General features: G+C 41.8%; 1 protein-coding gene across 3 annotated transcripts in view; it reads left to right on the plus strand.

The window, feature by feature from the left end:
• The window catches only part of CDC42BPB (CDC42 binding protein kinase beta), a 121,302-nt gene that overhangs the window by 31,381 nt on the left and 62,143 nt on the right, over positions 1–27,778 (plus strand). For all 3 annotated transcript variants that reach the window (XM_045013795.1, XM_045013796.1, XM_045013794.1), the window contains exons 2-4: positions 2,517–2,608; positions 19,461–19,544; positions 23,394–23,489. In XM_045013795.1, the coding sequence (XP_044869730.1) occupies positions 2,517–2,608; positions 19,461–19,544; positions 23,394–23,489 (272 nt within the window). The remainder of the gene's footprint in view (positions 1–2,516; positions 2,609–19,460; positions 19,545–23,393; positions 23,490–27,778) is intronic.

The following is a 27,778-nucleotide window of genomic DNA, read 5'->3' on the forward strand; positions in this document are numbered from 1 at the left end:
TGATTTGTATCCTATTTCTTTCTATAAACTCCTCTGGAAAAGGGTGTTCTACTTGTCTTTCACAGTGCCAAGCACACTTAGAGAAATAAACGTAGGTGGATGGTATAAGGAGTGTTGTGAAGAAGCAGGCAGGTGAGGCTAAGTTCAGCCAAATCAGGCTGTTGGGTGTTACTATTGTAAATTGAATATTGCTTCTGAAACTTTGTTACAAGATCCTTGTTTTAGATATGCACCTACTTTCTGTATCAAACCTATACTTTCTGTGACATGAATTTTAATTTTCTCACAATACTCTACCATAGTTTGTGTAAAGGAGAAAATGGAAATATATTTTTCAACTGAAAACGTGGAAAAATTCTTTAGATGGATTTGCTGTGATTGTTAAAATTAGATTAGTAATTTAAAAAAAAATTACATTTTAGTTTGCTGCTAATATTTGTGTGGTGTACATTGCTGAATCAGTTCTCAAAAGTTGCTATTTTGAATCTACTTAGGAATTTACCAATTCTGAATAACTTAAACCACACCCCCATGTTCACAGCATCTGAAGGTGCATTTCATTTATTCAAGCTACATTTCCTTTTTGCACAATCCAAGAAATATCTGATTAAATGGTTATAATAGAGCAAAGTATGTTAGCAACAAGAAGGTCAAGGAAAGTGTGGGACCCTTACTGAGTGGGGGAGGCAGCCTAGGACAGATGATGTGGAAAAAGCTGAAGTACTCAATCCTTTTTTGCCTCAGTCTTCACAGAAAAGGTCAGCTCCCAGACTGCTGCACTGGGCAGCACAGTATGCGGAGGGGGTGAGCAGCCTTCAGTGGTGAAAGAACAGGTTAAGGACTATTTAGAAAAGCTGGACATGCACAAGTTCATGGATCCAGATCTAATGCATCTGAGGGTGCTGAGGGAGTTGGCTGATGTGATTTCAGAGCCATTGGCCATTATCTTTGAAAACTCGTGGTGATCAGGGCAGGTCCCAGATGATTGGAAGAAGGCAAATATAGTGCCCATTTAAAAAAAAAAATAAAAATAAAAAAAAAATAAAAAAAAAAAGGAAGAAGGGAAATCTGGGGAACTACAGATCGGTCAACTTCACCTCAGTCCCTGGAAAAATCATGAAGCAGGTCCTCAAGGAATCCATTTTGAAGCACTTGGAGGAGAGGAAGGTGATCAGGAACAGTCAACATGGATTCACCAAGGGCAAGTCATGCCTGACCAACCTGATTGCCTTCTATGATGAGATAACTGGCTCTGTGGATATGGGCAAAGCAGTGGACATGATATACCTTGACTTTAGCAAAGTTTTTGATAGGTTTCCGACAGTATTCATGCCAGCATATTAAAAAAGTATGGATTGGATGAATGGACTATAAGGTGGATAGAAAGCTGGCTAGATCATCGAGCTCAGTGGGTAGTGATCAATGGCTTGATGTCTAGTTGGCAGCCGGTATCAAGCGGAGTGCCCCAGGGTTTGGTCCTGGGGCAGGTTTTGTTCAACATAGTCATTAATGATCTGGATGATGGGATGGATTGCACTTTCAGCAAGTTTGTGGATGACACTAAACTGAGGGAAGAGGTAGATACACTGCAGGGTAGGGATAGGGTCCAGAATGACCTAGACAAATTGGAGAATTTGGCCAAAAGGATTCAGCAAGGACAAGTGCAGAGTCCTGCACTTAGGACAGAAGAATCCCATGCACTGCTACAGACTAGGGACTGAGTGGCTAGGCAGCAGTTCTGCAGAAAAGTACCTACGGGTTACAGTGGATTAGAAGCTGGATATGAGTCAACAGTGTGCCCTTGTTGCCAAGAAGGCTAACGGCATATTGGGCTGTATTAGTAGGAGCATTGCCAGCAGATCGAGGAAAGGGTGATTACCCTCTATTCAACACTGGTGAGGCCACATCTGGAGTATTGTCCAATTTTGAGGCCCCCCCACTACAGAAAGGATGTGTACAAATTGGAGAGAGTCCAGTGGAGGGCAACGAAAAAGATTAGGGGGCTGGGGCACATGACTTATGAGGAGAGGCTGAGGGAACTGGGCTTATTTAGGCCTTGTCTACACTACGGGGGGAGATGGATCCAAGTTATGCAACTTCAGCTACGCAAATAATGTAGCTGAAGTTGACGTACTTAGATCTACTTACCACGGGGTCCACACTATGCTATGTCAACGGGAGATGCTCTCCCATTGACTCCCCTAGTGCTTCTCGTTCAGGTGGCATACAGAATTCGATGGGAGAGCGATCTAGGGTCGATTTAGTGGGTCTTCACTAGACCCACTAAATTGGCCAATGATGCCTTAATTGCCATGCTTCAATCCCCTGGTAATTTTAGACAAGCCCTAAGTCTGCAGAAGAGAAGAGTGAGGGGGGATGTAGCTCATCTGTTTCCAGTGATGGCAGATGACAGAACAAGGAGCAATGGTCTCAAATTGCAGTGGGAGAGGTCTAGCTTGGATATTAGGAAAAACTATACTTCCATATGTTAATTTTAATTTTTACTTTTTTAACAGCAAAACCATTTACACAATTGGTGAAGGAAATGCAACTTCATCGAGATGACTTTGAAATTATAAAAGTAATTGGAAGAGGTGCATTTGGCGAGGTAAGAAGTCTTTGCAATTCATTGTTAGATACTTTGAACAATGTTAGTTATTGGTAAAATATATTGTATAATGTGTGTGTTTGATACCTTTGAATCTCTATCGCCATTTAGCTCCTTTGCCCCTGCCTGAGCTTTCTTTTCCCTCTATAAAGTCTCCTGTGAGGAAGGATAGGACAGAGCTTTTTTGCTACTCTGTTGTTTTTCCAGCCTCATATTTTGGGTTTTTAGTTCCATTAATGTAGTTTCCAATATCTGCCTATGCTGTCACTTAAGAACATAAGAACGGCCGTACCGGGTCAGACCAAAGGTCCATCTAGCCCAGTATCTGTCTACCGACAGTGGCCAATGCCAGGTGCCCCAGAGGGAGTGAACCTAACAGGTGATGATCAAGTGATCTCTCTCCTGCCATCCATCTCCATCCTCTGACAAACAGAGGCTAGGGACACCATTCTTTACCCATCCTGGCTAATAGCCATTTATGGACTTAACCATGAATTTATCCAGTTCTCTTTTAAACACTGTTATAGTCCTAGCCTTCACAACCTCCTCAGGTAAGGAGTTCCACAAGTTGACTGTGCGCTGCGTGAAGAACTTCCTTTTATTTGTTTTAAACCTGCTGCCTATTAATTTCTTTTGGTGACCCCCTAGTTCTTATATTATGGGAATAAGTAAATGACTTTTCCTTATCCACTTTCTCAACATCGCTCATGATTTCATATACCTCTATCATATCCTCCCTTAGTCTCCTCTTTTCCAAACTCCACTTAGAGCTTTCCTAAACATTAAGAATGTGAAACTGGACTGTATGCATCTGTATAGTTTTTCATGTTACTGCCCACAAGTTCCTGAATAGCAGCAGTGACAATCTTAGTTTCATTTAGCTGCTTGTCAGAGCTATGAGAAGCCACAGAGGCAGTGGAGTTAGGTATCTGTCTAAAAACTCAGGAAGACAATACTGCAGTGGGTTTATATTCTTGTATTTGGAAGGTTGCCTTCACAATCACAGAAACTTTTTTAAATGAAAAATTGCATTTTTTTGTGTGTGCTAAATTGAAGGCTTAAGCTGCCTCCAGTTTCTATGGAATACTTCATGCTTGTCACTGGTGAATGGATCTTTCAGCCCTGTGTACTATTATGTAAGTGCTAGGTATTATGATGACCATCATAAAACAGGCATGTAGTCAAAGACAGACGTTGGAGCTCCATCCAAAAGTAAATAGACTCTCTTGTTTGCTAATATAGATCAGATGCCACAGTACCCAAGTCCTGTGTAAAGCAACATACTGGAAATCTTAATTTTAACTGAATTACGGCACATGAATATTATTGCTCCTGTAAACTATATACATATTATGGGAACTTTGTTAGAAACAAGTTGATTGGAATCCAGGGAATACACAAGGTTAATTCTTCTGACATCGATGTAAATAACTAGTTAGCGTTAAAATAAGAAAATCCTAGATTGATACCGTAAAATGATATATAAGGCATGTAAGAGTGTAAGAAGAATCTAATTAAAATCATGCTCGGATCTATATTTTTGTCAGCAGTTACTGGACATGACACTAATCATGAAGGAAAAGATGTTTACATTAAAAAAGGCGAATAGCTAAACAAACTGGACTTAAAATAAAAAAAATTGGCTGAAAATTGAATTCCACTCTGAATACCAAATGCGGATATATCCACTTTTTAAAATTTTTCAAAACACTTCTGAAAACCATCAGTTGCTATAGTTTTACACAGGAACATTTGAGCATTTGCTTCAAAGTTGCTGATTTTATACAGTTTGTCTTAATATTATTTCTATTACAATAATGCCTGGAGGTCCCAATCAGGCATTTTGCTAGACATTATGCAAACAAAGGAAGCCGTGGCCCCTGCTTCAGAGTATATTCAGGCTAAATTAGACTCCATGTGGGTTTGCCTGCATAGATACAGATTTGGTGCCTAATTTAAGGCACGATACAACAAGCTGATGTAATCAATGATTCTCAACTTGTATTATACTGATGTTCTTTTCCCTCCTCTTCCCATGTAGTCAAGATCTTCTTGTCAATTTAGAAAGACCTTTCTAGCAATATAGAAATGTCCAGGGTGGTTGCCATTTACTGACACCTGTTCATGGTACCCAGGTTGAAAATTCATGTAACGAATGAGACGGGAAAGTGAGAGGATGGTTAAAGCTGATTGGAAGTTGAGAATTTTTAGAAATAAGAAACAAGTTTTCAGTAATTCCCACTGGCCATCTATTCTTCTTTCTGTATAAGCTAAACAAACAGTTACTGTCCATTCAGGGCCAAACTGAATGTATATATGCACTGTGGGTACATGTTTAAGTCCCTGGTTCTTAAATCCTGTAATTTCATTTAAAAAATGTTTCTTGCTCCTGTTGTGAAGAAAACCTTTTAAAATGTGTAACTGATGCAGTAATGATGACTTCCTGAGTTTGCACATATTCTGAAACAGTAATTGTAAGAGGAGCTAACAGCCCCATTCCTACCTGCTGTTCTTGGGGGGGAGCTGCCAAGACCACCCAACAGAGGAGTGTGTATGGGTTAGTGGGAGGCCTGTCACTAACATCACTATTATTATTCTGGCTTTGCTGGGGTGGTGGGTGGTAGGCAGACAGCCCTGCACAGAGGGATGCATGGGGCTGAGGCTTCTGTGGGACAGACCTCTCTAGAGCACTGCTTCCTATTTCAAGTAGTCTGAGGAGTGTGGTCCCAGCCTGCATGAAGGGCCTGACACTAACCCCTTAGATGGCTCTTGTGTGGATGTCCACTACCATCCCCAGGAGGGCATATGTGGCAGCCCTGTGAGGGGTGTGTCCATGGCTCCAAATAGCCTTAATCCAGTCCTATGCATGCTTCATATCTGACTTTCTTTTCAGTTGTGTGTGTGTGTGTGTGTGTGTGTCTCTTAGGAACTTTTCCTGTACTTGTGACTCTCCTTAAAGTTAATGCAGGTCACATATTAGTACTGAGGTGGATGTACAATTAAACTTAGTGTTGTGATATTTTTAGCAATGAAGAAATAGTCTGATCCTGCACTACTGCAGCCAATAGGAATCTTGCCATTGACTTTAAAGGAAAAAGAATCGCTCTCATAATAACAGAGGGTAAAAGTTTCAAAAGTGCCCAATTTAGGAACCCAAGCGTAAGCTACCAGGGGGTGGGCAGCCTACTTAATAGGTGCAGCTGGACTTTCTGTGATTGTTGCAGTGGCAGTTCAGAGAAGTGGCAAGTGTAGATCCAGGAGTTAGGTACCAGGCTGAGGTTGAAGCCAAAGTCAGGGTCGAGAAGCCAAGCCAAAGGGTCTGAACTGGATTCAAGATCAGGGGCAGAACAGGGGGCCAAAGACTGGACTGAAGCAGACAGGAGGCATGGCTGGAGCGGGACAGGAGCTAGGGCTGGAAGCCTCAGCAGGACAAGCACAGCTGTGGGTGTGGTACGTGTTGAGCAGCAGCTGTGCAGCTGCCACTGCAAGCTCAAGTAGCAGGCTGCAGGCTCTCCTGCTGGATCAGGAAGCATGACTCTTTGGAGCAGGCTCACTGGGCCCAACTGAACTTGCTGGGTTGCCTAGCAACCGTGCTGGGAGCTAGCTGTTCTCCTAATAGTACCCTCTCCCCTAGGGCTACTTCTAGGGGCCCTTGGCCCTGTTTTGTCATGGTACTCTTGGTAAAATTCCTGTAACAGGATGTGGGTGTGGATGTTTTCTGTGGTCTTCCAGGATTGCTCCTCTGGCCTGTATGCCTTGCAGTCCACTAAGTACTGGATCTTACCTCTGACCTGTTGGGAATCGAGGATTTGCTGGACCTCACATTATTCCTGCCCCAAGGCCATTATGGGTGGTGGCAGTGGATCCATCTGTCTGAGGAAGGGGTTGTTGAGGAGTGGTTTGGGAAAGACGACATGAAAGACTGAGTAGCTCTTGAGGGACTTTGGGAGCTGGAGTTTGAACTCAATGGATTTATTTTCTGGGTCATCTGAGAGGGGTCGAGGTTGGCAGAGGGACAGGTTGACCAAGTTTTGGGCAGGAAGCCCCATCTTATCACCTATGTTTAAGTCCGGGGCTGCTTGCTGATGTCTATCAGAATAACTGTTATGAGACTCCTTGGCAGCCACTAAATACTCCATGAGCTCCTGATGAATTTGTTGGAGATGGAATACCCAGTGTGTGGCTGCTGGAACAGGGGAGCCTTCTCACAGTTCAGGGTGAAACCAAGGTTGAAAATCAAAGTTGACAAAGAATGGGCTTTGCTGGGTGGAGATGTGGGTTGCAATATTGTAAGTGAATTTGGCCTGGCAATAGGGGAACCCAATCATGTTAATGAAAATTCAAAAAAAATCAGCGATACTGTTCCACTGTCTGGTTGACACTTCAGTTCAATAAGTCTGAGGGTGGTAGGCAGTTGAAATGAGGGTCTTGATGCCAAGAAGGTGGAGGAAGACCTGTTAGAACCAGGAAACAAATTGGGCACCCTGATTAAAAATGTGTTTAGGCATGTGGGCATGTTCCAAGAATTGCTGTGCTGTTTCACAGGCTGATGGAAGCCTACTGCAGGGTTCAAATGGGTCATTTTTGTCAGGAAGTCCACAACTGTCAGGACCACAGAGTGCCTAAGGACATGTAGGTGTGGGAAGAGAATGGAGAAAGCCCACTGGTCTTGTATGGTCTTTTAGCATGGGCACAGAGATCACACATCCTAATGTAGTCCTTGATGTCTTTTCATAAGGTTGGCCACAAGAAATACCCGGAAATCAGGTTCCCAGTCTTAAACTGCCCAAAAATGTCCTGCCATGGGGGAGTTGTGGCACAACCTCAATACTTGGAGTTGAGGCTTTCCTTCAGTATCCCCATGGTAGAGGAGACCTTGCTGTAGAAGGAAGCTTGACTCAAGGGAGGTGCCCGAGTTTTCCAGGGACTGGCAGATTGGCTGTCAGTGAGTTGCTGGGGAGCAGAGAACAGATGGTGATTATCAGATGGCCCTCACCCATTCCTCTAATAAACTGGGAGGGCTTGATAACAGTTGAAAGAGCTTCTTCCTCTACTTTGTGGTGCTCACCCTTGTGGGACAGGTCTGCTTTCCCACGCTTAGTCCACGAGCGATAGGTGATTGTAAAATTGAATCTGGATAGAAAAGGCACCCAATGGATCTGGCATTGGCTTAACTGTTAAGCTGTCTGTAGGTGCTCTAGGTTTCTGTGATTGGTCTGCACATGGGCGGGGGCACAGGCCACTTCAAAGAAGTGTGCAGTTCCTCAAAGGCAGCCCTGATAGTCAGGAGTTCTTGTTCTAGTGTCCTATTTTTTCTCTGTGGGCATCGGTTTCGGGGAGAAAAGGGCACGAGGTGAAGTAGCTGGTGGGGACCAGTGAATTGAGAAAAGACTGCACCCATTGCAAAGTGTGAGGCATCAGTTTGTGATGAAGGCCCAAGTGGGGTCTGGGTGGTTTAGGATAGAAGTGGATGTGAAGACTCCTTTCAGGTGATAAAATGCAGTCTGCATGTTGGCTAGCCAGGCGAATCTGGCTCCCTTCTTGAGGAGGGATGTTAAGGGAACGACCAGGCAGTCCTTGTGAAATTCACGCTCTTCAGGCTTGGTGTCGAGTTGATTCTGGGGAAGCTGATCTAAAGCTATATATGTGATGGTTATGAAGTTCTTGATTTTCAGAGAAGATGAGAATGTCATCTAGGTAGATGATCATAAACTACTCAGGGATATATCCCTGACGATGCCATTCGTGAACTGTTGGAAGTTAGTGGGCATATTACAGAGTCCAGACATCCAAAATGGCCATACCTGGATTGGAGCTCGTCCCCCTGCTGGATTTTGATTGTGTACAGTGATTTGATTTAATGCCCAGTGACTGACATAGGGTTGTCAAAAATGCATGCCATTGCCTGGTCAGATTCCTTGAAGCATTTGAGAAGAGGGCTAGACCCCTCCAGTAGTGGGGAAAGTCCATGCCTAGGCCTCTCCAGTAAGTAGGGTAATCACAAATGCTACTCTGGACCGATCTGTGGGGTATGATAGCAGGTGACACTAATTCAAGAATCTGTGGAATTTGGCACAGTCCCCAGTGAACTTGTCAGGAGCGGGACCTTGGGCTAATGGGCAGTAGATGTGAGGCTTGGGGGGGACACAGCTGCTGCCTGGTCTTGTACCTGGGCTTGGAGGGCAGCATTCCTGTCTTGTATTGTGATAGCCTGGGCCTGCATTTCATGGGCCCCACCTGAGCCTGCAGGACTGCATTTTGATCTCAAAGTGATGCAGTCTGAGCCTGCAGTTCCTGTAAGGTCCCAACTAAGACCTCAAGTGAGCTGGGCTTCGGCTATTGTCATTCCAGAAGGGACCTCCATGTGGCTAAGACCAGGCCTACATAGCAGCCGTAGAATTTCCTGCCCAGTTACGAAGCATGATCATTTGGAGAAGGCTCATTGGGACCAGCTGAGCTTGTTGGGTTGCCTAGTGACCAGGCCTGGAGCCAGGTGTGCTGCTGACACCAAGTCCCATTATCAGAAGTGACCTACGTACTTAGAAATGTAAGCCTCATTGAAAGTCAGTGGGACTTAAGCATTTTTTAAAATTTTGCCCAGAATAGCTTTTTCAATCCAGTTGTGAATTTGTACATTTGAAATTTTTTTCCACAAAACTGAACAAAAATGAGTTTTATAGATTCCTGTTAGGTGACTAAAAATGTGAACTCTTCAGCATTCTGAAATTGCTTACACAACTACGGTATGTAACTTTCCTATGTTTTTTTCCCCTCCAAGAATCTTTTAGTGAGTTTATTTGCTATAAAGAGCCATGCACATGTATTAGTCTGTATTTGCATGTTTCAGTGTGAAAAAAATATACTCAAACAATTAACAGTATAAACAATTATTTTTAAAGAATAACTCTTTAAATATGGGTGTTGGGTAACTCTCTCAAGAGGAGATGATGTTTGGCAGTTGACATCTCATCGAAAGCTGGCAAATACAGTTTAGAAACCATTATTTTCCTTCCCTTCTTCATTACTAAGGATTTTTGCAAGCAAACGCAATGCTCTAGTTTTCTGGGAAATAGTAACTATGGATAGAACGGAAGGGTGGAACAGTTTGGGCCTGCTTTGCACAAGAATAGCTAAAATCCTTAATCATGTGCCCTGTCTAGATATTGTGATAGGTGCTTTAGAAACACCTTTTCATAGCAATACTATTACAACACAGACAGAATTTTAAATAGTAATTTATAGTAATACCTGTCCCTCTGCTTACTATGCTCTGGCAATCAATCTAATCAATACATTTAACCTCCCACCCACCACATACACTGTTGTCCACAAAATGGAACATATTTGTGAATTACTGCCGAGCTATAAGGAGAGAGAAAACAAAAGGAGTCCATTGTGCCCACTTTATGATTAAACATAGATTTCCAGGTACTAACATGATTCAGAATCAGGGATGTGTTGACTAAGAGGGTAGTTATACTCTGAAAAGTGCATAGAATGTGAACACATTTTGTGTCTTGTGAGTATTCAATCATGTCTGGCCACTTCAGGGATAAATAAGAGCCAACACTTCTTGTGCCTGTTGGTAGTGCATTGTCAACACAGTCAGGAGAGAGAGAGAGAGTGCTAGATTCTGTTTCTTTGTTTATCATATCTAAAAATAAAGTCCTATATCCTGAAAAAAGGTACAGGATTCTATTAAAGGTCTGTTCAGAACTTTCCATGGGATTGGCCCTAGCTACCTGAAGGGGCTACCTTCCCTCCTGAACTGTAGAGCAATAGGGAGAAAAATCATTAGCGCGAGAGACTGAACTTCTTCAGGGGCTGGATCAGGAGCTGACTACCCTAAGAGCTATCAATGGTCATTAACTTCATTGAATTGAAAATATAATGCAAAACGTTTAATTGACTTTGCTTGCCCACAATAAGTTCTTCACAAAAATATCAAAACAAGCAATTTATTCTTACATGGGAATGAAGACTGTTTCAATTTGAAAATATTTCTAAGGAACTTAATACTATTTTAGGGTTTTTTTCAGTGCCTGTTACCATTGGATCTAAGTGTGAAGTTACTATGGTGATAGGCATGTTATAAAAGCCTAAATAGACAATTCTTTGTAATTCCACTTAGTCATCTATGTATGTACAACCCCGCTGAAGGCAACTGGATAACTTAAGTGGTGTTGAGGGCCAAACTGGTTTGCAGGACTGTTGCCGGCTCAAAGAGCCCGAGGCGGAGCAACAGCAGGGTTCGTTGCCCGGTGTGCGTCGCACTAATTATCACACCAGGGTGGAGAAGCAAAACCAGGTTTATTTGAGCCCAAATAGGTGCCAGGGAGAAAAAGCATTCTCAAATCCTGCACACCGATACAAGCGGTTTTCCTCTCTTTATACAGAACTTCAGTTAAACATTCCCATCACCCCCACACTCCTCCTCTCCCCCCCACCTTTCATTCCCATGCAGCAAATACACTTTGCAATAGCAATCACATGAAGCAGTTAAGTCATACTTGGCAAAAAAACCACCTTAGCTCGTTAGCAACTTTTCTGTGATCAGTTATCTGTACTTTCCCACCGTGGGGGCTACATTCTCATGCATATAACTTTAATTACAGCACCTGCTTTCCGCCTATCTTATTTAATATTGGCTACATCTAGTATCAAGCAACCTTGCCACTGCCAGTAATTAGCACATAACACAAAAGGTTACAAAAGTTTAGTAAGGCTAACAAAAGCACTTTACATAAAGGTACTTTGGGTCACATAGGCCCAAAGTCACAATTTTGGTTTACTCAGGCCTAGTGGCACCAACAGGACCTTTATTGCTGGTAATGATGTGCAAAATGGAAAGAACTTGGTGTGAGCTTCAGATCCCAAGGAAATGTAAAGGGTGGACAGTTAAAAAATCTAACTTGATTTTTTCTATGTAAATTGAGACAATAAAAATGAACCCCAACAAAGCCATTTTTAGTAACTCTATTTTAATTTTAATTATACCTAATTAACAACTTGTATGAATAGATAAAAGCTGCTCTAAGTAGACAGACCTCTGTCCAGGTGGAGTACTGGCACTCAGTTTAGCATTAACTCACAGAAACTCCCCTTCTGAGAATACTACGGCAGTTCTAGTTCATAAAGCAAGTTTGTTTCAGTAATCAATACCTAGGATACCCCTACCAACATAATGAAGCACACAAGCTACTATCAAGATTACCTTACTTACAGCAGCTGTATCCAGAACAATAAGAGTTACCAAATTCATAACTGAATAAATTAAGACTCTAACAGCATGTTTATAATATCTCATGTTTTGTTTTGATAGGTAAAAGTGGTATATAGCTTGTACACTTTTAAAAGGAAAATATGCAGCACGCACACACTACATGACATCTGGACTCTTTTGCATCTTCCTTCTCTAACAAACATCAGTTACACCCAAGCATCCCTGGATTTTGCTCAAATAAAAAAAAGTTTCTATTTGAACCCTGAAGATGAACTTTTAATTAACACAATTACCAATAGCTGTGCTTGATATAAAAATCACTAGATTTGGTGTTATGCACCAAGGCTGCCTAGATAATTGTACAGTCTTCTCTTTAACATCAGGGAAGTGTTATCTGAGTACATTGCAGTTTTTGTCCCTTAGAACTCTGGTTTCCTAAAACTCTGGTTGCTTAAACTTTTTTCTGAAGGTTTGATATACAGTAAATACTGTAGATGGTGTAGCAAATTGTCTTTTGCCTTTGCATTGACTTAATGCTAGCATGCTTTACAAAAGGTTGAACATCCAAAGATCCATAAGCTATCCAGCAAAGTGTCTTATCAATCTCTAGATTCTCTGGAAGCCAAGTCAATCAAATTTGTAAGCCTTTTCTTACTTTCAGTGAAGTGTCGGCTCATTTCTTACACTTCTATTTAGACTGTAAAAATGACATTAAAACAATTTACAAGAGGATTACTTGCAAATTCATACCTTATTTTACCTGGTATGCTCAACCTTAGAGAGACAAGGTGGGTGAGGTAATATCTTTTGTCAGAACAACTTCTGTTGGTGAAAGAGCTAATCTTTTTTATCTGAAGAATAGCTCTCTATAGCTTGAAAGCTTCTCTTGCACCAACAGAAGTTGGTACAGTAAAAGAGGGCTTGGCTACACTTACAAGTTGCAGCGCTGGGAGTTACAGCGCTGGTCATGCAGCTGTGTAGGGCCAGCGCTGCAGTGTGGCCACACTGACAGCTACCAGCGCTGCAGTGTGGCCACACTTGCAGCACTTTCCAGCGCTGTATTGAGAGGTGCATTGTGGGCAGCTATCCCACAGAGCACCTCGTCCCGTTTTGGCGCCGTTTTGGCGCTGAGTATTGTGGGAAGGGGAAGGAAGTGTGTGGGTCATTCCGCTTCCTGTTCCAACGCCCCGTGGTGCATCGCTTCACATCCCAGCATTCTGTCTTTCTGGCAACGTTTGGCGCCATTGTGAGTGTCTGCTCTGTGTGTGAATCGCGATTTCTTTGGGAAATGAAGCCCGAGCTGCTGAGGACTGTGCTGATGAGTGTCGCCAGCACAACACGTTTGGCAGTCGAGCTATTCCTTCAGCTCCAAAGTGACAGCGAGGAGTCTGACGATGATATCGATATCGATTCTCCTGCCGCGTGTGACACTAAAGTGCTTGTGGCATTCACGGAAATGCTCAGCACCGTTGAACGCCGCTTTTGGGCTCGGGAAACAAGCACTGAGTGGTGGGATCACATCGTCATGGAAGTCTGGGATGACGAGCAGTGGCTGCAGAACTTTCGTATGAGAAAAGCCACTTTCATGGGACTGTGTGCTGAGCTCGCCCCCACTCTGCGGCGCAAGGACACAAGATTGAGAGCTGCCCTAACGGTGGAAAAGCGGGTGGCTATTGCAATCTGGAAGCTGGCAAATCCAGACAGCTACCGGTCGGTCGGGAACCAGTTTGGAGTGGGAAAGTCGACCGTTGGAATCGTTTTGATGCAAGTTTGCAAGGCAATTAATCGCATCCTGCTAAGAAAGACCGTGACTCTGGGGAGCGTGCAGGACATTGTGGATGGCTTTGCACAAATGGGTTTCCCTAACTGTGGAGGGGCGATAGACGGGACGCATATTCCTATTCTGGCCCCCCCCCACCTGGCATCAGAGTACGTTAATCGTAAGGGGTATTTCTCTATGGTTCTCCAGGCGCTTGTGGATCACCGCGGGCGTTTCATTGACATTTACACAGGCTGGCCTGGAAAGGTGCATGATGCACGCATCTTTCGGAACAGTGGCCTGTTCAGGAAGATGCAGGCAGGGACTTTTTTCCCAGACAGGAAGATCACAGTAGGGGACGTCGAAATGCCCATTGTGATCCTTGGAGACCCCGCTTACCCGTTACTGCCTTGGCTCATGAAACCCTATACAGGGAAGCTTGACAGGAGCAAGGACCGGTTCAACTACAGGCTGAGCCGGTGCCGAATGACTGTGGAGTGTGCTTTTGGCCGTTTAAAGGCACGCTGGCGTTGCTTATATGGGAAGCTAGACTTGGGGGAAAGCAGCATCCCCGCGGTTATATCCGCTTGCTGTACCCTCCATAATATTTGTGAAGGGAAGGGTGAAACATTCAGTGAGGCATGGACCACCGAGGTTCAAGTCCTGGAGGCTGAATATGCACAGCCAGAGAGCAGGGCTAATAGAGAGGCCCAGCACAGGGCTACAAGGATTAGGGATGCCTTGAGGGAAGAATTTGAGGCTGAAAGCCAACAGTAATGTTTGCTGCCTTGCATGGGAGTGAATTGCACTGTTTACACTGTTATTCTATTATCCCTAAAATGATTTGCAGTGCCTCTTTCTTTACTGGGCTAAGGTATCTTTCACTATCTGCTATAATAAAGACTGTTTTCAAAGCCAAGAATTGTTTTATTGTAAAGAAAAAAAATTCCTTGACAGACAGACACACAACATTTCATGAACACAAGAGGGAAGGGGTGTGGGTTGGTGAACTGTACAGTCACAAGTTTGCCTATGTCCTGTCTGGAGTGCTGTTTAACGAATCCTGCACTTCAGGGTGCATATACTGCATGGTGATGGGGGTTGAGTGCAGAGGGTAAGGGTGGTAGGTATCAGGGCTGGTTGGTGAACGTACAGGTGTTGGAGGCAGCTGGTGGTGGTAAGAAACTGAATGCTGGGGAAAGGCGGTTTGAGCTGACATTGGGGCACAAGGAAAAAAGCTTTGGGACGGGGGGGGCTGTGGGGCAGCATGGGACTGCTCTGCCTGCATGGCTACGATAGCCTTGAGAGAGTCCGCTTGGCTCGGCAGGATCTCTAGCAGCTGGTTTGTGCTTTTCCTCTTTGCCACAGCATTTCTACGCCAATGTCTCTGGCGGATCATGCTTTCCTTCTCTCGCCACTCCTTCAGTTCCTTTCTCTCTGCAGCAGAGTGATGAAGAACAGTCTTCAGCATGTCCTCTTTGCTCTTTCGGGGATTTTTTCTCAAATTTTGTAGCCTCTGTGCTGTGGAACATCTGCCCACTCCAGGAGTCAAGGTCACTGTAGAAACCCAGAAATGAAACATTTAACAGGGGCAGCATTGTATCCACTATCTCCAGACATGAATTGTTACACTGAGGGAGTTCGCACTTTAACATTCTTTTCCCACACGCATAACACGACAGAAGCCACGAAATGGTGAGTGAGGGGTGCTTATACAGGGAGAAGTGGGGCTTGATTGATAGAGGGGAGCTGGTTGCTTCGGGTAATCTGGAGTGATAGAGGGGTTGAGTGAAGATGCAGCTGCAGGGGTGATCTTCACTATCTACCTATCTCTTCACTAAAGAGTCTCCCAACATTTTTCACAGGAGTTAATCCTGCAAGATATCTCCCTGCTGCGAGTCACTAGGGGACAGCGGGAGGCTCTTTTACAGCAATGTGGATTCCGCCCGGGACCCTACGTGGCTTGCCTGTGTTCAGAAATGATCCCCCCCCCCACTCGCGGAACAGTGGCGCGGACGCGTCAGCGTGACTGGGACAAGAAACACAGTGGCTCTCCCTATAAACCTGCGCAGGCATATTGCCCACGCTCTGGCTGAAACTTTTGCTGAGATAACTGAAGCAGATTACCGCGACGTGATAGACCACATCAACGGGCTATTCCACATCTAGAGGCTGGCATGCATGCAGCCATAACCCCCCTTCCTCTCCAGAAACATTTCCACCCAGAAAATAAAAGCCGCTTACCGTTAACCCGCTCCTCTGCTTGTCCTTCTGCAACTGCTGGCTGCTGCGATTGGGTACTTTCCTCCTGGCTTGAGAAGAGCTCCTGGCTGCATGCCCACTCTGGGGTGTCTTCCCCCATCCCAGTAGCTTCACTCGTGGTTTCCTCACCCCCCCCGCCGCCGCCTCCTCCTCCTGTCCCCCAGCCTGCTCAGAAGTGTCCATCGTTGTCCTGGGATTGGCAGTGGGGTCACCCCCAAGTATCTCGTCCATCTCCCTGTAAAAACGGCAGGTCGTGGGGGCAGCTCCGGATCGGCGATTACCCTCGCGGGCTTTGTAATAGGCACTCCGCAGCTCCTTAACTTTCACCCTGCATTGTAGTGCGTCCCGATCATGGCCCCTATCCAGCATGGACCTTGATATCTGCTCAAAGATATCGTAATTCCTACGGCCGGAGCGCAGCTGTGCCTGCACTGATTCCTCCCCCCAAACACTGATGAGGTCCATCAGCTCGCCATTGCTCCATGCTGGGGCTCGTTTGCCACGTGGAGGCATGGTCACCTGGAAAGATTAACTTATTGCACTCCACACCTGGCTGCAGCAAACAGGAAGGAGATTTTTAAAATTCCCGGGGCATTTAAAGGGCTGGTCACCTGAGGCAAGAGCAGTAGAGTGCAAACTGATGAGCAGAGTGGCTGAACAGGAATTCTGGGATAACTCCTTATTCCCTGGAGGACACTTAAAGCGCTGGTGAGTGTCCACACCTGCTGAGCAGCGCTGGATCACCAGCGCTGCATTCCTTATACCCCTGCCGGGATGGGTTTTCAGCCAGCGCTGCAACCAGGGAGTTGCAGCGCTGGTTGTGCCCTGCAAGTGTGGACGGGGTGTAATTGCAGCGCTGGAAAGCCTCCACCAGCGCTGCAACTTGTAAGTGTAGCCAAGCCCAGATATTACTTTACCTCTTCAGTATCTTGAGACCAACACAGCTATGATGACACGTGCTTAACCTTAGACAGTAATGGATAGAGTTCAGTAATGGGGAGGGTTCTGCAATGTGCTTAGAGCCAAATTTTGCTTTGATTTACAACCCATTTAATTAAATGGGATGAATCAGGGTGGAAGTCAGCATGGAACTTGGCTTAATAGTCTACCTTATTTTCATTTCAGACCTGAAATCCTCAAAGCTCAAATTGTTTCTTGAAGATGGAGTCACAAGATGAGGCTTTTTTAGCTAGGAAGCAAAGTGTCTGCTCTTACTGAAGTCTGAAAATATTCTCTCAACTGTATAGATTTATCTCGTTCCTTATTCCAGTATAAGTAGAGCAGAGCTTTATTTCAGATAAAACCATTTTGAAGGAAAATGTACTACAAAATTAGTACAAATAATATCAGAGTCCTAGCTCACAATGGCTTACATGTGTGCCTCAAGAGATCCTGTTTTTGTTCATTCTTGAGAGACAAATACCAAAAAAAAAAAAAAAAAAAAAAAAGCTCAAACAGCTCATTGGTTGTAGTATAGGGCTGGGTTTTGTGAGGTTTAGAGTCTGTTCCTGGCTATGATTCCTGTATGAACTTGGGAAACTTGCTTAGACTCTCTGTGCTTCATCTTCCTTATCTGTAAAATGAGAATATTACTTAATTCATTCATAAGAGAGTGATGTGAAGATTAATTCATCGTTTACACAGTAGTGCTAAAATGGATAGGTTCTGGATATCCATGCAGTTTATGGGAAGGAGAGAGAGCAAAAGATAGAGTACTCCCATAGTAGCAACTATGAAATAAAATGAAAGGAAACTAATTTGATGCGACTATCGACTTAAAGGTATGAAATCCCCATTCTTTGTAAGAGAAAGCCGCACACAGCAATGCAAAGTGGGTGAGTCACTCCACAATTTGGTGGCTAAAAGTCCAAGATAACGAGGCATAAACCTAGATAATTTTTTTTATTGTTCAGTAGCGTAAGAATTAGAATTTACGCAAGCCAGTTGTCTTTGTAGACATTTAGAGAACAGTATGTGTCACTGAACTCTGTTTAGGTCTTCATCTTCCATGTCACCCTCTGCCTAATTGGTGTCTGATCATCTTGAAGACCCCCCACTCCACCCCTTTCTGGCTACTGGATGGGAGGGGTATTCTCTCCCCCTCCCCCTTCACTCCCCTAACCCAGAGCTTCCGGCTAGAATGGTGAGTGAGATTCTCTGCTACTCAGTCTCCCTCTTCCAATTTCCTGTTTTGTGAGGGGGTGTCTCTTTTAGCTGCTTTACTCCAGCCTCATTTTCTACTCAACCTCCTCAGTGAATATCATCAGTGCCTGCCTTCACTGCTACTCAGTCTTTTCAAGTAACAGTGGCGTGTATTTGATCTAATGCCTGTCAGTTTCACTGCTGCCTGCTGAGTTCTAAAAAGCCACAGTGAAAACTGGCAAGTCAGTTTTTAGGCTGCTGAAATCTAGGAAAGCGATCAGCAATAGCAGAGGTACTCAAGCAGTCTGGCTGCAGACTTAAGATGGCACTGCATTATTAGACATTTGGATCACATTTTCTTTGCAACCATAAGAATTAAAACTTTTTCTTCACCGAAATGAAACCTTAAGTTTTTTAGAAGTTGATGGCTTTTGCCCAGGAAAGATTCTTATTAGCCCTGGGCAAGTGGATTTCTCAAGCCCTGCCTAAAATGTAGCCTTCACAGTTCCAAAATAGAACTACGGTATATTCCTTCACTGCAATTTAAAGACACCATGCTGTTTTACCTTAGGCCATGTCTACAGTACCGTTTATGTTGGCAAAACATTTGTCTCTCAGGGTGTGAAAAAAACACACCCCTAAGCAACATAAATTTCACTGCCATATGTGGTAGTGTGTACAGTGCTCCATCGACGGGAGAGCTCCCTGCATCAGTACAGCTGTGCTGCTGTATGCTCTCTAGTGTAGACATAGCCTCAGTGTATAGTTTGCCATATTAGTAAGGTACAGTCCTAGAGAATGTTCTCTTCCACCCTCTCTCCATTATACAGCCATATACATGACTGTTGTCCAAGATGGAGCAGCATAAGCAAGTCTTTGACAAGTAGGGTACGTGGTACAACTCAAATAAAATAGTGTACATGCTAACTAGCTCTGCTTCTGTTTTTTTTAAGCAGTATGCAGCGTATAAAAGTTCTCCAATATCAGGTGTCTGATATATCAGTGTGCTTCTGGCTGGCTTCTGATTTGTTTTCCCTTTGGTTAGCAGTTTTTCTGTTCTCTGTGGCTGTCCTTTTAAATGTTCTTTCATTGGCTAAAGGCATGGTATACAAACATTGCTTGTTCTTTGCAAACAATGTAGCTTTACTACACATCTTCATATAAAAGACTTCATGCTCCTCCTGTACCATCCCCCATCCACTTGATCATGAACTGTTGACCACACATGGCACACTGTGTCAAGTAAATGAGTAGTAATGTGCTTTTACGACTCAGTTCTTAGAAGGGAAAAATAACTTACCAATATGTTCAGCAAGTTGTTCACTGCCTTTGGTCACTAATTACTTACTCTTCAGTAATCATGATTTTATTAAAGGATGTTTTGCGTCATTTATCAGCTGTTGGAAAAAAATGTGTTGAAACTGTTACATTCCTTTTGTTTTTGTTAAACAAAATTATTATTCCAGGTTGCGGTTGTTAAAATGAAGAGCACAGAACGCATTTATGCAATGAAAATTCTAAATAAATGGGAAATGCTTAAAAGGGCAGAGGTAAGTACTATGTTTTCTAATGCAGAGAATTTTAAAAAATGGCATTAGGGAAAATTACATTGATGCTCTTCCAGATTAGAGAGAATTATTTCATGAGTATAGGAGCTTCATTCTTTTTTTTTAAAAAGTGAGCTGCTTTAATGCAATCAAGTCTGACAGTCCCTTCCAGGCATCTGTTGTTCTCAGCATTACTGTGTATTCGTTTACCAGACAGTCTGCCCTAGTTTTTACCCTGAATTATATTGGCCAGATTTTTGTTTACAATAAAGGCAAGTTAAAGATTACATGGAAGCCTCAGATTTCTGTTGCTGTGACTATGTGAAAGAAAAAAATTGTTGAAAACGAACTTATTCTTATATTTGAAAAACAAGCCTTCAGGAAGTGTATCCTACATTTTGTAATGGGATTTTCATTACTAAAGATAATTAACTAATATTCTGGAAACACAGATAAAAGTAGGTGAGTAGATAGCTGTGTAAACAAAGCATTTGAAATATTTTAGTTTTTTTCTTTAGAAGTTATTCGTTTCCAAAAAGCGCATATATGTGCTAATCTAATAGGAACTTTACAAATTAATAAATAGTGGTTAGAGATCCTACTGAGAGAAATTATCCAAAATAACATATGCTCAGGTCTGCTTAGAGTAATTGCTATTACATTGGCAAAATACAAGTCACAGTAACTTATAATGTTACATAAATCTGTGTAAAGTAAAATGCAGCTCATGGACAATGCAGGGCACTGTTGAGGAAAGAGGTCTAACTATGTAAATACTTACACAGCATCAAGAGGGCTTGAAAGCTTTCCTGACTCCTCCTTGCTGAGTGCTAAGGCCATGTCTACACTACAGCTGCTGCAGTGCCATGGTATAGATGCTTCCTATGTTGATGGAAGGGGTTTTTCTATAGATGTAGTTAATCCACCTCTTTGAGAGGCGGTAGCTAGGTCAATGGTAGAATTTTTGTCGACTTAACTGCATCTACAGTGGGAGTTAGGTTGATCTAACTATGTCTTTCAGGGCATGAAAATTTTCACAGTCCTGAGCAATGTAGCTAGGATGATCTAATTTAAGCATAGACCAGGCCTGAGCCTACTAGCCCAAGAGAAAATACATGGATCACCACACACTAATATAAATCAATTCCATCCATCTCCAGTGAACAAGTTTCCCCATCCCTCTTAGGCACCTCTTCACTGCTGCATGTGATAATGGTTGCTGGATAAACTCACCGCCTTCCAGCAATCTGTGCAGGCTCCTCTTCACAGACTCCCTTGAGTCCAGGCAGGTGGCTGTTGCTACTCTCCTGACTTTTCTCATAACCTTTCAGCACCACCAGTTTCACAGTGAAATTGTACGAATCTAACTACCTTAGTTTAGAAGTACCAATTCCTTAAGTAGTAAGTAATAAATTTAAACTAGGGCTGTCAAGCACTTAAAAAAATTAATTGTGCGGTTAAACAATAGAATATCATTTATTTAAATGTTTTTGGATGGTTTCTACATAATTAAATATATTGATTTCAATTACAACACAGAATACAAAGTGTACAGTGCTCACTTTATTTATTTTTTATTACAAATATTTGCACTAAAAAACAAAGGAAATATTTTTGAGTTCACCTAATACAAGTATTGTAGTGCAACCTCTTGATCATAAAAGTTGAACTTAAAAATGTAGAATTATGTACAAAAAAAATCCTGCATTCAAAAATAAAATAATGTAAAACTTTTAGTCTACAAGTCCAGTCAGTCCTACTTCTTGTTCAGCCAATCGCTCAGACAAACAAGTTTGTTTACATTTGCAGAAGACAGTGATGCCCGCTTCTTAATTACAATGTCACTTGAAAGTGAGAACAGGCATTCGCATGGCACTGTTGTAGCTGGTGTTGCAAGATATTTACATGCCAGATGCGCTAAAGATTCATATGTCCCTTGATGCTTCAACCACTGTTCCAGAGGACATGCGTCCATGCTGATGACAGGTTCAGCTCGATAACAATCTAAAGTAGTTCAGATCGATGCATGTTCATTTTTGTCATCTGGGTCAGATGCCACCCGCAGAAGGTTGATTTTCTTTTTTGGTGGTTTGGGTTCTGTAGTTTCCGCATCAGTATTGCTCTTTTAAGACTTCTAAAAGCATGCTCTGCATCTCATCCCTCTCAGGGGGAAGGCACTTCAGATTCTTAAATCTTGGATCAAGTGCTGTAGCTATCTTTAGAAATTTCACATTGGTATCTTCTTTGTGTTTTGTCAATTTTGCAGTGAAAGTGTTCTTAAAATGAACATGTGCTGGGTCACCATCCGAGACTGCTATAACGTGAAATAGATGGCAGAATGTGGGTAAAACAGAGCAGGAGACATTCAGTTCTCCCCCACAAGGAGTTCAGTCACAAATTTAATTAACACATTATTTTTTTACAAACGTCATCAGCATGGAAGCATGACCTCTGGAACGACGGCCAAAGCATGAGGAGGCATATGAAACTTTAGCGCATCTGATATGTAAATATCTTGCAACACCAGCTACAACAGTGCCATGCGAATGCCTGTTCTCACTTCCAAGTGACATTGTAATTAAGAAGTGGGCAGCATTATCTCCCATAAATGTAAACAAACATGTTTCTCTTAGCGATTGGTTGAACAAGAAGTAGGACTGAGTGGACTTGTAGGCGCTAAAGTTTACATTGTTTTGTTTTTGAGTGCAGTTATGTAACCAAAAAATACATTTATAAGTTGCACTTTCATGATCGAGATTGCACTACAGTACTTGTATTGGGTGAATTGAAAAATATTATTTCTTTTGTTTATCATTTTTTACAGTGCAAATATTTGTAATAAAAATAATATAAAGTGAGTACTGTATACTTTGTATTCTATGTTGTAATTGAAGTCAATATATTTGAAAATGTAGAAAACATCAAAAATTTAATAAATTTCAATTGGTATTCTAATCGCGATTAATTGCACTGTTAAACAATAATTTTTTTTGTTAATTGCGTGAGTTAACCGATTAATCGACAGCCCTAATTTAAACGAGGCACTTTTAATCCAAAATTAGTGTCCACATACAGGGTTGCACCAATTTAATCAGTTTCTACACCAGTTGAATTAGATTGTTGAGCTTGACAATGGGGAATGGAAATAAAAAGAATATATGGATAGTGGCAGCCTCAATTTATGGTGGTAAAAGAATCTTGACCAGTGTGTTTGGCCAAGAAAGCCATTAATAAACTCAAGATGAGACTTCTTCCTAAAAATGTAATGAGATTGGTTGTATGTAAACGTATATGGAGCTGAGCTGGGATACTCTTTCGTGCAAATTATTTTATAAATGTTACTCTGTGCATTGTCTGAAGTATGGGGAGACTCCTGAAAAGTGCAGTATTTTATGCAGAATATTAGTGTGGGAAACAATATGGATTTTTGTAGATTTCCTGTCTGGTTTATATTATCTGAGGCCCTCACTAGAGGGATTGTTAGAAACTGACCCATTAAACTGTGGCTGCATAGATATATTTTCACACAGGTCTTATCCTTCTATGCAGTTGTCCTTTTCTACAGATTGCGGTGGGGTGGAAACATATTTTTTAGTACATGAGGGAAGAAAGGACTTGAGTGGCTCAAGCTAAATTGTTTTTAAAAAGGTAGCACTCGGGATTAGGAGGAGTGGATGCCTAACCACAGAAGCCTGCAGAGCTTTCCTGGCTTATCACTCGTGCAGACTAAATTCCAATGAATAGAGACTTCTGTGTAGAAATTTTAAATAATCCCATAAAACATGCATATGTGTGAATCCTGCAGAGGCTTCTTGTGGACTGTGACAATACCTTTTTTCCTCGTTCCTTTAGACAGCTTGTTTCCGAGAAGAGAGAAATGTTTTGGTGAATGGAGATTGTCAGTGGATTACTACATTGCACTATGCCTTTCAGGATGAGAACTATTTGGTATGTTTGCTTCACCATTAAATACAAAAGTTTTGTTACTTATCAGAAATAAGTTTGTTTTTAACATAAGTCTGAGGGTTTTAAAGCAATAAATCAGTTCTCTTTGTTTCTTGTTGCAGCACTTCACATCTTTGTTCTTCCCTTACATAAAAACACTTCAGAAGACTTAATGTAACTCTAGGACACTGAAAACAAATTTAATGTAGTTTTAGAGTATACTTAATTGTCCCATGTAAATCATCTAAAATATACTGATCTACTGTGAAATACAGTATATTAGATGTGTTTAATTTTGTGAATGACTTGTTAATAATATATTGATTCTGTAGATTTTCTTTACCTTGACAGTGACTCAGTGAAAGTTGCTATGAAGTTTAATTTTACTTCACTCTACAGTTTAAAATGTGCAAAAAATTGTTTTTTGAACTGAGATTTCCTTCATAGCATTTTATAAATGACAGAGGTCAGTTTTATTCCACTAACATTGTCATAAATCTGTTGATTTTATTTGAAATATTGTGCTTAGCTTTATATTGGAAAAGCTTCAATAAAAATGATGAAAAACATTACCCATGTCCTAAAAATATTAAGTAGCAGATATTATGCATCAGTATTTCAATGGATTACATATTCAGTTTTTTTGCATATTATCTGCAATGATTCATTGAAGAAAAAAATTTATTTGCATTAGAAATGTTTAACCAAATTGAGGATTATACAGTAGACATTCACAGTTATCATTTTAGTGTATGATCTACATTTATTCTGTCATGGAGTGCTGGTTGGGTCGTGACAAAATACAGTAGGTTGAAACATGAAGACAGTAGAGCTGGGTGCGGTGTTTCAGTGAATAGTAAATTCACCAAAAAACACACATTTTTTGGCGAACAAAAATTATTCATGAAGTTTTACATGAATTCACTGGATAATTTTAACCCCCAAAAATATTTTTTTTGGGACTGAGATGTCATTTACAAAATGGGAGGTGGAGCAGCTGGTGGTAATGCAGCTTTCTCTGTAACTTTTAGCCCATTGGTTAGGGTGCTTCTCTGAGATGTGAGATTCCTGATTCAAACCTTTATCCTTTGTGGATGAAGAACAGCATTCTACCTCTCTAAAGTCTCGTCTGCACATAATGGCAATGTGTAGGGTACACATAGCTACATGCAGCAGGGAAAGGCTGAGGCAGCAGGGAAAGGCTAGCTGCTGGAGCCTTTCACCGCAGCAATGGAAGGCTCCGGCAGGGGGAGGCAATGGGAAAAAGTTCCAGCAGCAATGGAAGGCTCCAGCAATGGGGAAGCAGTAGGACACTATATACAGCTAAAACCAGCCAGGTAGACATGGGAGGCATTGCTTGGGTATGTAGAGACATATGGGGTATATACCCTAGGGTTCAAATGCATATGGCAGTCTACTCAGCTAAGCTGTGCCTCAGTCTACGCTGCTATTGATACCCATGCTAGTGGCATGCAGTGTCTGTACTTTGTACCCTGCCATAAGTGTAGATGTACCATAAATTGAATGCCACTCTAGCACAGCTTCTCTGAGCCGAGGCTCAGTGTTCAGTGACCAGTCTGCACCCTGCCTTCAAACCCATGCATTTTTACAGAATTGTTCCTTTAATTACACCTGAAGCCTTTCCAAAATGTAGTGCTTCTGGGTAACATTTTACTGAGCTGCCTCAAAGGGTGCATCTACACTAGAAAAAATAGTACACGTATTACAGTAACAGCACGTAATAGTGCAGTTGAACCAGTGAAGATGGGGCTCAGACATTTTTTCTACTGTCATAAAAACCTACTCAGAGCAGGTTATTGTGACATGGTGGTAAGTGTGTTTGAGTGTTTGTCTAAGTTAATTGTTACATTATTGCCTGCTAGGGTGACCAGGTGTCCACATTTTATAGGGACGGTCCCGATTTTTGGGTCTTTTTCTTATATAGGCTCCTATTACCCCCACCCCGATTTTTTACATTTCTGTCTGGTCACCCTATTGCTGGCCCCAAGCAGCTACTCCATTATTGGTAGTTTTTCTCCTTTAGATAAGACCCATGAAACCAGCTCTGATGCACTCTAATAATTTAACCTACAGTGTTATACTTTCAGTTTTTTGCAATAAATACAGAACCTATTAGTATCTATTGGTTCTATTAATGATATAAAGCAAACTTTGTGATACTGGAGTAATTCCAATATTAGGAAAAGGAGAAGGACCATCTTTTTGCTGTAGGAAATTACAACCTAGTATTTCAGCTGATGAGAGGAGTAGAACTTTATAAGACTATTATTACATTGAGTAAAGTGTTCCCAATATTCATTTAAGGATTGGTGAAATAAATGTTGAACAGTGTGTTAATCTCTAGAGTATTTACTTACTAAAATAGTTTTTTTAATCAACAGTGACTCTTCAGGTCTTGAGATCCTGTTTATTGTTTACACTGATCTCATCTTCTAGTACATTTAGCTTGCATGCAACAAATTGTTTGCATATACTTTATGAAACTTGAAAAAAATGTGCTTGTCATGGAAATATTCATAGACCTTTAAAGTAGCAGGAAGTTTTTCCTACCAGTTCCTCAATTTGCAGTAGAAGTGAAGAAAAGCAAATTCCTCTAGCTTTTTCTCACACTAGCATGGACTGTATGAACAGGAATGCCCATGCCAGATGTCCACGCATTCCATTGCTGCAATTTCTAAGTATTCTGGGACAGATACTCGGAATGTTGTTTTCCATACTACAGATTCTGGGATGGTCTAACCTCAAATGTTATGGTTGTTCTGATTGCTTTTCATATAGACAGTTTTAGGAATAAAAGTCACTTAAAAGTACCCCTTTGTTTACTTAATGAAGTATATTTTGGGGTAGGTGAAACATCACATAATGGTTTATGAAACACATACAATTTGAAAAAGACCATTCAAACAGTTATTTCTTTCGAAGAACACTCCATGTTCCAGATTCAAGCACATTGGAACTTATAATAAAACTACCTTGCAGAAAGACAGTGGGAGTCTGGACATTGCATACACAGAGTAGGATGTACATTCATATGTAAATTTATCTTTGTGTCAAACACACTGTTCCCAATGCACATTCAAAATTTGCCAAGTTACACAAGCAATCCATTGTCAGCATAAGCAAATATTTGCCCTAGGGTTAAGCTGTACATGAACAGTTGTGTGGAGGGCAATGTCAAGACACACCTTTTGGGATGTCAAGGTAGATGAGGTAATACCTTTTATTGGATACAGGACCTGAAGAAGAGCTCTGTGTAAGGTCAAAAGTTTGTCACTCACCAACAGAGGTTGGTCCAATAAAATATGACCTCACCCACCTTGTCCCTCTAATATCCTGGGATCAACCGAACTACAACACTGCATATGCCGTTTGGGGTGTCCTTTTGTTTCCAGCAAAAGTTTGAGTAAATAAAAGGGCAGTTACCCTTTGCCTTCTCTTTTACTTTATGGTCTTGTTGACTTAATCTCTTTCCCTTGTAGGAAGGGAGTCTGTTTTTCCCTCCTTCAGGAACTGAATGGAATTCAGATTGCTCTACCATGAGCAACAGAATTAAGTATTTACTTTGGTAAAAGTCTGTTACTGAGGATAAGGAAGATCATTGCTAGCATTTTATATCCCACTGGGTGGGAGGAAGGGTCACACAGAATGGCTCTGGATTAGTAATTGGAAATATAGCCATCAGTCCCTAGGTCATGGGCTAAATTCTAATTCAGGTGGGTGGCTGGGGGGAGTGTCAAAAAATAATTTAAAATATGTCTGTGGTCCACTGTGGATAAATAATGAAAGAATCATTGGGTGGAGGGAGCGCGGGGGCGTGGGAGACAGCAAGCATGAGAATGACTCTGTAGATTGGTGTTTAGAGCACTTTTTTGTGAATCTAGCTCACAGCTGGCCTGTGCTCTAGCAAGCCCCTTCTCTTGCTACCAACCGTGGTAATACAGTGGTAAGAAATTTTAAGAAAAATGCTAGCATACACAAAGCCAAGGGCTTTCAATCTATTTAATGAGCACTAAATTCATTGAAAGTATTTGTTTAGAAAAGCATCTTTTACCTCACTAATTTATGTATTTCACGCAGATTGATCTCTCTTCATTATCAATCAATCAATGTAATATTTGTGGAGAAAGTTGGTTTTCTGCAGCAGATGCTTAGTAGAATAAAATGAATATTCCAGGCTCATATTTTTGTTGTTGCTCACAGGCTTATGAACACCATAAAATATGCCTATAATCCAAACACACTTCTTGTCTAAACAAGAATTTAATTGCAGA

The sequence above is a fragment of the Mauremys mutica genome, chromosome 4, assembly GCF_020497125.1.
Source record: "Mauremys mutica isolate MM-2020 ecotype Southern chromosome 4, ASM2049712v1, whole genome shotgun sequence".
Lineage (NCBI taxonomy): Eukaryota > Metazoa > Chordata > Testudines > Geoemydidae > Mauremys > Mauremys mutica.